Below are 15292 nucleotides of genomic sequence, written 5' to 3'. Positions count from 1 at the left end.
TGCGTTTTTTTTTTTTTTTTTTTTTATGGGTTGCAGATTGGGCTCGAGTGAGTTTGGAGGGGGGGGACGGGAGGGGAAGAAAGGGGTGGGTTGCATGGAAGGGGGGTCGGGGAAGATGAAGATGCATTTTTTTTTTTTTTTCTGGATTGCAGGTTGGGCTCGGGTTTTGGGGGGGGGGGGGGGGGAGGAGACGAACTGGGGTTTGGGGAAGGCGGAAGGGGAGGGAGGGAGAAGGGAGGGAGGGTCGAGGCGTGGGGTGAGGGATTGATGGATATGCAGAAGGGAGGGGAAGAAAGGCAGAAGGAGAAGGGATGGTCGGGGTTGGGAATATTTTTTTTTTTTTTTTAGGGTAATTTATTATTTTATAATATTTTAATAGAAAGTGGACCCCGTCTCAAGACATTCAGCATTTAACAGAAAAATTGACAGACAACTGACAGAAGGTATGACATTGCAACAAATTTGAAGATAAGGTATGACATTGAAACTTTTTAAAGACGAGGTATGAAATTGTTAATGACCCAATAGTTGAGGTAGTTTTATGTAATTTACCCTAAATAAAACACAATTTCTTATACAAGCGATACTCTTTTGGGGGATGGGGAGAGGGGGAGGGGATGGGGAGAGGGGGAAGGGGGGTGGCGGAGGGTATTGAATCTAAGACCTCAAGTATACGAGTAAATGCTTTTAACACATCGAGTCAAAGCCCCTTCATCATACGCTTATATAAATGAGGTGTATGATCTTAACAAACCTGTGCTCCTACACCATATGGTCTAAGAAAATTGTGGTAGCCCTCAATTCAATTTGTTGTTAGACTTTCTCTTCCACTGTTAAATTAAAATCGAACGGTGGGTAACCACAATTTATTTGGGCCATAGAGTATGGGAGAACATGAATCTAAAACTTATTGTGTGTTGATAATATATGTATATTCAGTACTGGAGTCACTAAAGAAATGAAAAGTTCCAATTCAAAAATTTGGACAAAGAGGTACATTCATGGGGTGAACACAAGTATTATTGTGTTTTTTCACAGTGAAAAAAAAAAAAAAATTCAATCAGTCAATTTGAATATCTGTTCAAGAATATAACTTTTGTTGTGTATCATTCCTTTCTATCGTCACTTTTATGCTCGAATTTGAAACTTTCACATCTTTTAGACTCATTAGATTTTATAAACATTGGAAAAATCAGTAAAAAGAAATAAACGGATATAAGTAAAATGCGAATTGGCAAGTGGTTCGCTTTTTAAATTGCTAACTGAAGATATATTACTGAGCAGTAATAGTAGTAAGCTAACAGGAAATTGGAAAAAAAGAAAAAATAAATAAAAACCCCAACATCGATGGTCAGCATTAAGAAAAGAGATATCCATGCATAAGTTGATCACGATGAGTGGAGGTTTCTAACTTTCTATGGAGAGATGTGGCTTTTAAAAATTTAAAGTTGGATTGATCGGAGGGTGTTGATTCGTTGAGACAAATAAGCACGTCAAGTAACCGATGTTTGCTTGTGCCATGCCATTGGTCGACCCTATTGCTTTACTAGCAAATGGGGCTGGTTCTATGCCATTAAAGAGATTTTTTTTGGGGTACCGGGTAGCCCAGTTGAGTTGGTGTTCCTAACGAATAGAAGCTTGACACGTAATTATTCAAGTTTTAAATTAATAAAATGTTAGACTAGCATTTTTTTTTTTAACAAAATTTCTAATTTACCCCAAACCCTAACAGAAATTAAGAATAATCACCCTCAGCACCACCCACCTAGCGCCGCCAAGAACACAACCAAGACAATCACCCCCCTCAATCAAAGATGATAATTTTCATTGGAGAATGTCGAAGTTGATATTTTCACTAGATTTCGCCGACCTCTGATCGAAGCGTGAGGGTGGTTACAAGTAATTTCTAGGATCTTTCTCCGGTGTAAGGGAAGAGTTGAGTGAAAAATTGGAAGAGAATGAGATAGAAAGAGAAAGGAATAGGGAGAGAGAGAGAGAGAGAGATAGTGACGGCAAGGGGAGGTGAAGATCGGAGGGGGTGGGGTGAAGATCAGAGACTAGGGACGACTGTCACATCTCGGCCCGGGCTCCCACCATATCTCGGGCTTAACTCCACCATAGCACAATATTGTCTGCTTTGGGTCCAGACCACGCCCTCACAATTTTGTTTCTGGGAACTCACATGAGAACTTCCCAGTGGGTCACCCATCCTGGGAATGCTCTCGCGCGAACTCACTTAACTTCAGAGTTCCTACAGAACCCAAAGCCAGTGAGCTCCCAAAATGTCTCGTGCTAGGTAAAGATGGGAACATACATATAAGGCTTACAGGATCCACTCCCCTAGGCGATGTGGGATGTTTCAATCAACCCCCCTTAGGGGTCCGATGTCCTCATCGGCACACTTCCGGCTAGGGATTGGCTCTAATATCAAATTATCACATCCCGGACTCGACTCCACCGTAGCACAATATTGTCAGCTTTAGGCCCCTACCACACCCTCATGGTTTTGTTTCTGGGAACTCACACGAGAACTTTCCAGTCGGTCACCCATCCTAAAATTGCTTTCGCGCGAACTCGCTTAACTTCGAAGTTCCGACGGAACCGCCAGTGATCTCCCAAAAAGCCTTGTGCTAGGTAGAGATGAGAATATACATATAAGGCTTATAGGATCCACTCCCCTGGGCGATGTGGATCTGGATTCAAAGGTTTTGTTTAACTTTTTATGTTTTTTTTATATAATTATTTTCTGAATTTTTTTGGTAGGGATTGACTAGGAAGATAATAATTTAAGTGCCAACGTGTGCAATACAAAAAGAAGATAGCCAGGTGTTGGATGTCCATTGGTGGGGGAACACCAGTTGTCTTGAGCACTTGGTACCTAGAAAAATTTATCGTCATTAAAAGCTTACGACCCCCATCACTTTGATTATTTTGATTGCCTTATCAAGAGACAACATGTGTTTTTCACCACTTCTAGCTCTAGAAGACCAAACTTATACACTAAGAGTTTTTCGGTATACTCATAACAATGTTGATGGTATTAATACTAGTCTACTCAACTCGTAAAATATTATTTTGTTTTTGGATAACCCTTGGTTTTTTTTTTTTTTTTTTTTTTTTTTTTTTTTTTTTTTTTTAATCAATGTATTCTAAGACCATCTCCAATGGTTGGGCTAAAAGTCAAATTTTTTAACGCGGAAAATTTAGTTTTTAGCCGGGAAACAGCTTTTCTGCTCTAACCGTTCTAGCCTAAAATTTTAGCCCGGGATTATTAAAGGATGAACTTAGGCTTTTTTTGTTAAATTAAATTTTAAAAAAAATGTAGACTATCGTAAATTAATTTTATGAACATTTTAATCTAAAAAAATTTAAATTCCGATAAATATTAGGTGGAGTCCACTCCGATTTCTGGACTAAATTTTGGGGGGAATTTGGCATTGGTTTAGCATTTAGTATTTAGCCCAAAATTTCCCCTTGGGTTGGAGTGCGTTTGGAGGGAAATTTTGGAGAGTAATTTGGCTTTTAGCCCACCATTGGAGTTGGTCTAAAAGTGGGAAATCTACTATCGTCAGCCCATATTCTAACATGTTAAACAATACATCAAGTAATAAGTAATTCTCGTATACCATTTGTATTATAATTATGCAACAGGATAATGCTACTGGACCACATATATATTTGATCACATTATTAATATTTTCTTTTAAGAAAAATATATTCTTATGATCTATAGTAGAACAAGGAATCTAGCTCACCAAGTATAGGTTTACTTTAAAATTTTCCATTTGGTGAAGTCGAGTCGGAGAAATACAGAATGAGAGATGATAGAGTGATACCACTAGGGGGATACTGCACTTTTGTTTAGATTAAGGTGACGACATCACATGCATGGGGGAAGGGCATCTTACACATCAGAAATAACATGACATTCTAACACAAGCAATCGGCCAACTTAAATTGTGGTCAGATTTTCATACGACAAGCATGCTTAACTAAGAGTATGAAATTCAGTTGCTAGACCTTCAATAATAAAATAAAATAAAAAAGAAGCTAGGATTTTATATACGAAGAAAATGTCTTTTTTTTTTTCAGTATGAAATTCTTGAGAAATACAAAATCTCAATCTTTTGTTTTTTGGTAGAAAAGAAAAATCTCTGTCTCTAAGTTAAGCGATGTGCGTGTAACTCTAACACAACGAAATTAATAGAAAATTTTATATACCTGTAGGTTTTCAGTGTATTCAGAACATGGGGTGGAATACCACATGTCATTATACAATTAGAGGAAAGTTTTTTTTTTTTTTTTTTTTTTTTTCCAAGAATCCCTAATTCTAGAATGATATGTAGTGTTCGCCCCGTATTCCAAGCACACAGAAAAATCTTTCGAAAACTGGAAGCATGATATCTGATATACACGTACATATATATATATATATCAATATTTTTATATGTATGTGCAGAACATAATATAATTAATAAAAGAATGTAATGAAACTACACACATTTTCCATTACTACTATAGGAGGGATTTTTTAGACAAAAGAAAATACTAAAGCGATTTGATTCTTATATAGGAATCTTTGCCAAAATTTTGGAATATAATGTAGAGAGAGACGGAGATTATTAAACTAAAAGAGATACTTTAAAGAAAGAAAAGAAAAGAAGATGTAAAAGGGTTCATTTCTTTCCGACAATAATGTATAGTGGGTGGTAAATTGTGAAAGTTGGGCAGCAAGTTGAGAGTGACGATGAATGGCACTGTATTTATCAATATGCACAGTTCCCTCCCACCTGATATAAATAGGTGGCCACTCCCTTACTCCTCTCTAGGGAGAAACACATAACCTCTTTGAGTAGTCGTTTGTTTCCTCTCTGGCCTTGTATTTTTCTCAGTAACATCAGTTATAAACTTCTAGTTTCTAATTAGCAGAAGTCCTTTAGTTTATTTTTTTCTTCAAAAATGGAGAAGGCTGGTTGCTTCGGCAGCTTCCTTGAGAGCTCGAAACCCTACTTTGCAATGATCTCCCTACAATTTGGCTACGCCGGAATGAACATCATCACCAAAGTTTCTCTCAACAGAGGAATGAGTCACTATGTGCTTGTGGTTTATCGCCATGCCATTGCTACTGCTATTATAGCCCCATTTGCCTTCTTTTTTGAGAGGAAGAAGCAACCAAAAATGACATTCTCAATGTTCATGCAAATATTTATCCTCGGCCTTCTTGGGTTAGTTACTATATGCTAAATTAGTCACTCAAATATGTTGTCATACACTTTGATTAGTATTATTCCACAATTATAACGACATTATTAACCATGCACCTCTCATTATGTAGTCCGGTGATTGACCAGAACTTCTACTATGCCGGGTTGAAGTTTACGTCTCCAACGTTCTCTTGTGCCATGAGCAACATGCTTCCGGCTATGACTTTTGTCCTGGCCGTCATATGCCGGTAAGGGTGCAATAGCTAGCAAATACGTATACAATAATCCCATATTAATTTATAATTTAGTTGTTAATGATCATGATTAATATACTATGTTTATTAATTAATTTGATTTGTTGGAATGAAAATTAGGATGGAAGTGCTAGACATCAAGAAAGTAAGGTGCCAAGCAAAGGTAATCGGAACGGTATTGACAGTGGCGGGGGCCATGCTGATGACCTTGTACAGGGGGCCAATTGTAGAGATGTTGTGGTCTAAGTATATTCACCCACGAAAATCATATGTCACAGATACCACTGGGACTGGCGACAAACACTGGTTTTTGGGATCCATTATGCTAACCATTGCTACTCTTGCCTGGGCTTCTTTATTTGTGTTACAAGTAAGAGTTATATAACAAACAAATTTCTGCGTTTTCAATCGTTTTTTAGTTGAAAGCTAATTAAAATTTCAACATTTTGTTTAATTTGCTTGTTGAATATTTACAGAACAACGCGTTGAAGACCTACAAGAACCATCAGCTGTCTCTCACATCAATGATATGCGGCATAGGAACTCTGCAGGCTATTGCTGTTACCTTTGTGATGGAACGCAAACCCTCTGTCTGGAGAATTGGTTTTGACATGAACCTCTTAGCTGCTGCCTATGCTGTACGTTATAACTCTCTCTCTCTCTCTCTCTCTCTCATGAATAATGACACTAACTTTGTTTTTTCATTTTCATTTGTTAAAGGGAATTGTCACATCAAGCATTTCGTACTATGTACAAGGGCTAGTGATGAAGATGAGAGGTCCCGTATTTGCAACTGCTTTTAGCCCTTTGATGATGATCATTGTGGCAATCATGGGATCCTTCATCCTTGCAGAAAAAATATTTCTTGGAAGGTAATTAATTTTTCTCTTCCCTTCAACCTGCATGCATGCAAAAAAAAAGTGTAAATACATACACACACCCATACATTTTTATACGAGTGATGTTATTCATAACATATTTATTGATCACATTACTAATTACTTATCTAATATTGATAAGAGTAGCTTGTAACTGTAATATGTTTTTTCAATATTCGTTTTACATTTCTCATCCCCTCTTGGCTGATTTGTTCAATTCACTTGTGCAGTGTACTAGGAGCAGTATTGATCGTGTTCGGGCTTTATGCAGTCCTGTGGGGAAAACACAAAGAAGTATTGGAGAAGGAGGAGATCCCGGAAGCAATAAAGGGTTCTCAAGTAAACGGCGTGTCGATATTAACAGTTAACGGAGATGTTGGAGCTAATAACAAGCTCTCCTCGGTTGCTATTTCAATGCCTATCACAGAACCCCCCATGAAAACCAACCCAATGCCATGCCTAATCAAATCATGAAATTAGAGATCATCATGCATGCGTGGCAATGGGATTTTTGTCTTTTCAGCACCTCATTTCTTAAGAGTTCTAGTGTTTAAAGTTTATGGGGTTTTGCTGTGCTAGCTTATCATGAATGTAATCTAATATTGTATTGATTTTGAGCTAATGGAATTAAGAGAATCACATTGCCTCTTCTTTTACAATTCTCCATTGATCACGAATCTCTCTCTCTCTCTCTCTCTCTCTCTCTCTCTACTTTTTCAATTTGGAATTTGTATAGTTTGACACGTGGATAGTTGCTGACGTCTGATTCAGATTCCACTAAGGGATACTCCATGCATGCGTGGTAACACTTGGATATGTTGAGGCTTGTCGCCTTGTTGGCCCCTTATAAGGTAGTGGACTTGCATTCTCTCCGCTCTCGTTTAGCCCTTCGCTCGTGTTCTCCATCATTCTTAGCCCTTGAAACATATCTCCACGGTCACGATGTTTGCCTCCTCATACTCGTTGACATATCAAAACATCGTCGTCTATAATTAAAAAAAAAAAAAGGAAAAGAAATTAAGGAGTCTTAGTATTTTGCATATCGGCTTGTTTATGTTCCCAGAATCTTTTTTGATTTGTTGGCATCCGATGCCTCCCTTCTCTCTTTGATATTTCTAGTGCAGAATATGTATATATATGTCCCATACACAAAATGTGTGAAATGTTTTATTTTTGTTTTTAAAATTGAAGGGTAGAGAGAGAGTGTGAGAGATAACGTGAGAGTGGGGAGAGAGGAAGAGAGGTTTTTTTTTTTTTTTTTTTTTTAATCTTTTAAATTAGAGATGTTAAAATCATCTGTTGGTGATGCTTAAAAAAAACAGCAAAATTTTATTTTGTGAAATTATGTTACTACCCTTAACTTTTTTATTGTGATAGAAGACTAAATAGACTTTTCACCCTATTTCGGTTGACGAAGAGGGTTCTATTAATATGTAGTTTAGAAGACCTTTTGCCCTCTTTCGGTTGATAGAAATGGTTCTATTAATATGTAGTTTAGATAATGGGTTCTTGCGCAATTGCAGAGGTTAATATCTTCTTAAAGAGGGGAAGATTCGAAACTATTACTTAAAGAAGGTGAGAGCTATGTACCCAAATGCATGGTTAGAAACCAAACTTTCTATCCACTAAAATATTTGACGCAATACAAAAAAAATCTATAGAGAGCATAATTAATATTTCAATGAATTACCAGTACTAATCGTATTAATAACCGAAAGGTTCTAGATAATTTGAGTCTTATTTTAACGGCTTGAAAGGATAAAGAAGAACTTGATAAAGGATCAATTATGCATATGTCTTCTGACTTTTTCTTCTTATTAGTATTCTTTATTAGTTTTTATATGTAAAATCACACTCAATTGTTCTATTCTGTAGAATAAAGCGTATATGAGAATGGTATCTTGTATGGCATATCACTTCATTCGAAATATTTAACGCACCACGTTGCTTGATGAGAACTCAAATCCACCACAAAACCTCATTTTTGTAAGAAGTGAACTGATGTTGTCCCAAATTAACCATCGAGAGATATCTAAGTTAAAATATCATCCATGAATGTAGGGTTTTGTTCTAAAATGCCACAATACAACTAAAAGAGAAATGCCACTTAATTAATGTATGTAGCATTTTGAAGACAGCAACTTTCTCGATGTTGGAGGCAATATAAGAATATGTATTGTTAATAATGGAAGTTATTATATATATATATATATATATGTATATATGTGGCTTAAAATATGGGACACACGTCTTTGATACATATTTTGTAGAGCTCACTTCATAATGTTGTTTTAACGATTCGAATCGTTTATATTTTAGTACATCGTTCATAGATCATCCTTGCAAAAAAATTAGATAAATTAAAAACCATTAAAACATTCGTTTGTAGTGAAGAAAATGAAAGAATAGGGTTCTATAAAGAAACACTAAATATTTAATCAAACAATCATATGGTTTCGGATTTGAATGATTTTTGGGAGACATGATCCTTGAGGTAAGACATAAAAATTAATTAAACTGTTGAATTGTTAAAATATATTATAGATTTGTGAGCCCAATAAAAATGTGTGTTCCCAAATTCTAATCTCTTTGTATATGTGCATGCATATGTATGGTTACTATCTACACACTGTAGAAAGATCAGTTTCCTTCAAACTTGTGTCTCCATTATGTAGACAGTACTCTTAAAGTTCCATTCTTATTTTTTAACCTATGATTTCTAATATGCCATCTGAGTGCATTGTAACAAAGTTGAAGGCCATATTGGAAGATGATGCATGCTTCGTAAATGGCGGTCACTTTCTACTGCCATGGCTATTCTTTCGCCATCTCTTGGCACCTAAAAATAATAACACTATAAAGATGATAATTAAATGCACCCGCAAAGTGCTGATCCTATTTGATAATTTTTGCAAGTCTTATTGCTCTCAGTGTATAAATTTCATTTGTACATCCAAAAGGTCAAAAAAAAAAAAAAAGGAAAAGTTTGTGGGTTTGTAATATAAAATATTCAAGCAACCAGTGATGCTTGGTTTTAGTCTGTTATATACATAAAATATATACCAATAATTGTCTAAATACTTGGTACAATTGACAGAAAGTAATCATTGGACATTATTAAACTTAAGTTTGATCACCTAGTCGGCAATGCATTCAGCTTCCAAGCCCTTTAAATTTGTATCTTTCCGACCAATTTCATATAGTACGCTTAAAATTCCATGAAATAGTAACTCGATCCATAGGATCTGTACTTAATTTCCATTATCCATCGGACTCCCACACAGCATATACATACATGTGTGTGTGTGTGTATACATATATATATATATATATATATATATATGTATATATAAGTGGACAAATTGCAAGAATATCACCCCCAGCCATGCGCATATATGAATATTTCATCTGTTTTCACATCAACAATTACGGAAGGTTACCACACATATATTCTCTCCTCGCACAAATGGTTGACAAGTTTCTGGATTCTTAATGTCATGCACAGATCGGATTTGGTATAATATCTCCCAGCAGATAAATCAATCAAGGAAATTAATTAAAAAAAACTATTATAGTGGACTCTGGAGATATATATATATATATACTTTGATGATGGCAGCAAAACTTTGAAACTTATCCACAATGACGACATAAGCAAGGAATTTGCTTGAACCCACCAAGTGTTTTTCTAAAATTAATAGACCCTACTGACTTGCATCTTGCCAAATCCACTCTGCGCCACAGAAATTTTTATATAGTGGTGAATAACATATAGCCATGAACAACTGAACATGCATGGTACTGAAATATCTGCAACATAATCTCTCTCAAAATATCAAAAGAAAATCTGGTTGCCAGTACTCCGAAAGGGGGTGAAGAGATTTCAATTTCCAGGATTTCTCCAAACTTCGATTGGTTTCTGGGAACAACGACGTCGATAATTTTAGTGAGGGTCTTTTTACTTTAATCCTTGAAAAAGTTTGAAATTTAAAATAAATTTGGTGTTATATTACATATTGATTATAGTCCCTTAATGTGTCCTTAATTAATTCAAAATAATTAATGTGTATTTTATTCAGTGTCTCCCATTAAATATTTAAATTTTTTAACATACACATTCTAATTTATTTTTTGACCAAAATTTTTTTTTTTTATTTATTAATTTTACTTAACATTCTAAATGTTAGTACCGAAATGTATGCACCGAAATATATATACCGAAATGTATGTACCTAAATGTTTGTATATAAATGTATGCACCAAAATGTATTATAATGAATTTAATGTACCTAAATGAAGAAGACCAAGTATATCGAAATATATTGTACAACAAAAATTAGTTTATCTAAATGTTTACAACAAAATATATTACAATAAATGAAATGAAAAATTAATACATAAAAATTAGGAAGAAAAAGAGAAATAATTAAAACATAAAAATGTAATTGATAAATAAGGTGATTAATCTATCAAGGACTAAAATTAGATTTTGATCTTACTCATGGTTTTAGTCTAAAAGTCATCTTTACCAAGGATTAAAATGAAGTTTTCTATTTTAGTAATATTATTTTTGTATTTTGGTGCAATATTTGAAAATGTTGGGAGGTTTTAGAGATATTTTAGTGCAATTTTAATTGAAGTTTTGATGAGTTTGAATCCTAAGGTTTTATAGTTTCTAGTCAATATATCACAAGTCTAATTTGAAATCCAAAGACATCAATATGTAACAGTTGTTGTAGCTACCATATGCATGTCTCTGCAGCCCTCTACCACTATTGGGTACTAATTAATGTGAAAGAGGCAACATTTCTTAGAAAAAGATATACAATGACTTTGTTGCATGTGAATAAATTTCAAATTGATGGAAGGAAGAAGAACCTTGCATTGGGACTTTACATAAGTTTATAAATAAGTTGGGTTACTCTTCAGATTGTCGATTAGTTTTAGTGAAACCTCAACCTCTTTCATGGTATTAGAGTAAATTGTCTTAGGTGTGAAGCCCAACGCTCACAACTGTTCCACGTCATTCTATTTGTGTTGTCCATGTGTTAGGCTGGAAAATTCACCATATGTGAGGGAGAGTGTTCATAATAAATCCAACACTGATGAGAGGAGGGACCTTGCATGTGATTATATATAAGTTAGGCCACTGCCCATATTGCCAATTGATTTTATGGTGGAACTTTAACTAATTTCTTCGCTTTTTGTATCCTTTTTGAAATACCCTAAAGGCTTTTTAGCCAAAATGACCTTTGAGATTTGCATAACACATCACCTTGGTCCTTGAGATTGAAAATCAATAGAAATGGTCCCTGATATTGTCCACCATCCATTATTTTGGTCCTTCCGTTAAAAAACTCCGTTAAGTATCCCGAAGCTCTTGGTCGAAAGTTTGGGCAATTTTCAAAGCTTCGTAACTCAATCATTTCTTAACCAAATTCGACCCATAATATATCAAAATGAAGATAAAAAAGTGTAGAACAAGATTATACCTAATTGAAAGCCCAATGATTGCCGAAGATGGCCAGAAAATAGTTTGAAAGGTGACTGGTCTGCTGGAAAATTGGAAAACTAGCCAGAAACTGGGTAAACTTTAAACGTTCATAACTTCTTCAATACTTAACGACATCAAGTGATTTAAAAATAAAAATCATACTTCTCAATGAGACAAAGAGAATGGTACCTTTCTCAATAGCTAAATCGATGTGGTTTGGCCAGAAAACAGCTTGAAAATGGCTGTCTTGGTCTCGAGTTAGCCACTTTCGAGTCGTTTTCTGGAAAAACCATGGCGATTTAGCCATCAAGAAGGGTACCATTCTTTTTGTATCATCGAGAAGTATGAATTTTGTTTTTGAATCAATCGATTTTGTTGAGTATTGAAGAAGTTATGAACGTTTAAAGTTTACCCAGTTTCCGACCAGTTTTCCAGTTTTTTCACGGACCAGTCACCTTTCAGGCTATTTTCTAGCCATCTCCGGCAACAATTGGGCTTCCAAATAGGTATAAACTTATTCTACAATTTCCTATCTTCTTTTTGATATATTATAGATCGAATTTGGTTAAGAAACGATTGAGTTACAAAGCTTTGAAAATTGCCCAAACTTCCGGCCAAGAGCTCTGCGACACTTAACGGAGTTTTTAATGGAAGGACCAAAATAATGGATGGTGGACAGTCTCAGAGACCATTTCTACTGATTTTCAATATCAGAGACCAAAGTGATGTATTATACAAATCTCAATGACCATTTTGGCTAAAAAGCCTACCCTAAAATACACTTTCACAACTTATCAAAAATAGGTGGAGGAAGGACGGACAAGGTTTTTAAGTTGTAATGGTCCTCTATCTCCTTTTTGGGGAGGTATGTGTCTGGCACACGATCATTGTCGATCATCTAATCTTGCATAACTTTCGCCATTTAATATTCAAATAAGTTAATGAATTGTCAAAAAGGAAAGCGTATTTTCTTTTAGTTACTTTTGTTAACCATATTATGTTTTTGACCCAAGAAAATATGCAGATATGCACATGCACGTAACTTTCTAAATTGCCTGTATTTCAACTTTCTAAAATGCCTGCATTTCAACGGAAGCTTATTGAATCAGTAATTCTCTTGGCTGCTTATACGTATTCAATTTGCATCTTTTCACCATATTAGTTTTAGACGCTTCCACAAAAATTGTGCCCCCACTTAGTTCTGAAAATTCCCCAAACAGGTTTCATTCCACTCATAATCTCATCGTTTTTAAAAGTATTTGAGTTGGTATTGATTCAAAGGACACATTTAATTCACAAAATATAAAAATAGAAATAGAAAAGAAAAAAGCTCCGTCCAAAATTTTAATTATTTTTTTTCAAAAAAAAAAAGATCAATTGGTGGCTTTGGCATGCCAATCCTCCCTTTCGGAGGTCAGAAAGATTCACATAATCATTTAGCCTCCTCGTGACCATCATCGTGTGATTCATCGACGTCAAGAATCGAACTCAAAATGTACCGTATGAAATACGAGCCTAAAATATATCCTGAATCACCAGGTGACTCTGTGGTACGTGGTTCTTGCGTTAATTAGTTGGATCCTAATGCTGATCCTACTCATCAACTATAACCATGAACAAAACCAGAAACAAAACAAATAGACTCAATAATAAGTCTTTACCTTAATGGAACGTATCAATTAGTTAAAAATTATGTTATTTACATGTACAAAATTAATACATTTGTTGACACGTATTCTATATAATATTAGGTCTCACATACAGTAGTAGTATTTTTCTTTAGTTAAAGAATATATGAACAAAAATGTCAATTTTGTGAGTTTATTAATTAATATAATTACAAGCGTAATTATCTGCGTGCATGGCAAGCACTAGTGTTTACATAATCATATACAAGAACAACTGTTAATTCTCCGCATACTAGTTGTATCTGCCGTGTACTGCTTTTTGTAGTTGTCACTGTTGTTGAGTATCATGGAGACACAACATTCATCAAACCAAATCTGTTTAAATTATATATATAAGTTAAGTAGAAGGGCGGCTGGTGAGAATAATTTACACAGATTTGGTTTGATGAATATATATATATATATATATATATATATATATAATTCCATTGCTGTTTCTCAGTTTCAAATGGGAAATGATAAACCCACATTTTTTTTTTGAACATATTATTGCTTAATCTTATCTCTCGTTTTCGTTTGACTTATTTAATTCATTGGCTACAAACAAAGAGAGCTAAAAAAATAAAAATAAAAAATAAAAAAAGTGAAAATCAACGCCATGTTCAAATTTATTTACGTTTCACATTCCTGTTTCTATCAATCTTAGGAGTTTATATATATATATATATATAGAAATGTTAAGAAAGCAATTGTTCATGATTAGTTGGAGAAACTTTATTTTGGTTGAATTCCATCTATAATTAGGAGGAGAGGCACTAAAGGGTAAACGAATATAGTATTTAGAACCCACTAATAAAATACATAGCATAAACTAAAAGTTTGTTCTAGAGGCAAAATCTGTATCAAATACTTATTGGCCTCGTGGGTTCCGTTAAACATTTTACATCATCAAATGTACCAAAATTTAAAGCTGCAAAAATTTAAAAGAAAAAAAAGAAAAAAGAAACTTTAATGAAAAGCTCCTGGTACTGTTCACTTTAACGAAAAACCACATTATTACACTAAAAAGTCAATTCTGGTACTATTCACTTTACCCTTTATTTTGACCTTATCGTTAAAACTCAAAGGGGGCGTTTGTTTGCCCTCACTAAGTGGGACTAGACTAGACTGGATTAGGTGTTAGTGTAGTTCCATGTTTGTTAGAGGAAGGTGTGAACACGGAAGATTCCTTGAAACAAGAAACCAGAATAAACGTGTACAAAATAATATTTTTTGTGTTTATGATTTTGGGGTTACGATCTCTCTCAAATTTGGTCCTCTGATTCTATCTTCGTAGGGTGTAGGTTTGTGGATGAGTTGTTGATCCAAAGGGCCGTCGGGGCTTGATCTAAGGATGAACAGTTGATGAACGGATCTTCAAGGGGCGTTGGGCTTGATCTTGAAGAATGGGTGTATGGATTTCTTCAAGGGCTTTTGGGCTTGATCTTGAAGGTTGATGAATGAGCAGATCTTCAAGGGCTTTTGGGCTTAGTCTTGAAGAACGATTGGATGTGTGGATTTGTTTGTGCTATTGATCCAAGGGGCCGTTGGGGCTTGATCTTAGGATGAACGATGAACACTTTCTTCAAGGGCCGTCCGGGCTTGATCTTGAATAATGGTTGTGTGGATTTCTTCAAAGGCTTTTGGGCTTGATCTTGAAGGTTGATGGATGAGCGGATCTTCAAGGGCTTTTGGGCTTAGTCTTGAAGAACGATTGGATGTGTGGATTTGTTGAGGTTGTTGATCCAAAGGGCCGTTGGGGCTTGAGCTTAGGATGAACGATGAACACTTTCTT

At 35.1% G+C, this 15292-nt stretch overlaps 1 protein-coding gene across 1 annotated transcript; it reads left to right on the top strand.

Annotated features, from left to right (window-relative positions):
- Nucleotides 1–4725: 4725 nt before the first annotated feature.
- Nucleotides 4726–6995, top strand: LOC137735766 (WAT1-related protein At5g07050). Its single transcript, XM_068475209.2, has 6 exons — nucleotides 4726–5225; nucleotides 5336–5452; nucleotides 5579–5828; nucleotides 5935–6096; nucleotides 6179–6330; nucleotides 6567–6995. The coding sequence occupies exons 1-6, from the start codon at nucleotides 4960–4962 to the stop codon at nucleotides 6808–6810; spliced, it is 1191 nt and encodes a 396-aa protein (XP_068331310.2). The 5' UTR covers nucleotides 4726–4959; the 3' UTR covers nucleotides 6811–6995.
- The last annotated feature ends 8297 nt before the right edge of the window (nucleotides 6996–15292 follow it).

Source organism: Pyrus communis, chromosome 7, assembly GCF_041283825.1.
Source record: "Pyrus communis isolate YQ-2024b chromosome 7, ASM4128382v1, whole genome shotgun sequence".
NCBI classification, from domain to species: Eukaryota; Viridiplantae; Streptophyta; class Magnoliopsida; order Rosales; family Rosaceae; genus Pyrus; species Pyrus communis.
The sequence above is the reverse complement of the archived record's forward strand: the minus strand, read 5'-3'. Positions and strand labels throughout refer to the sequence as shown.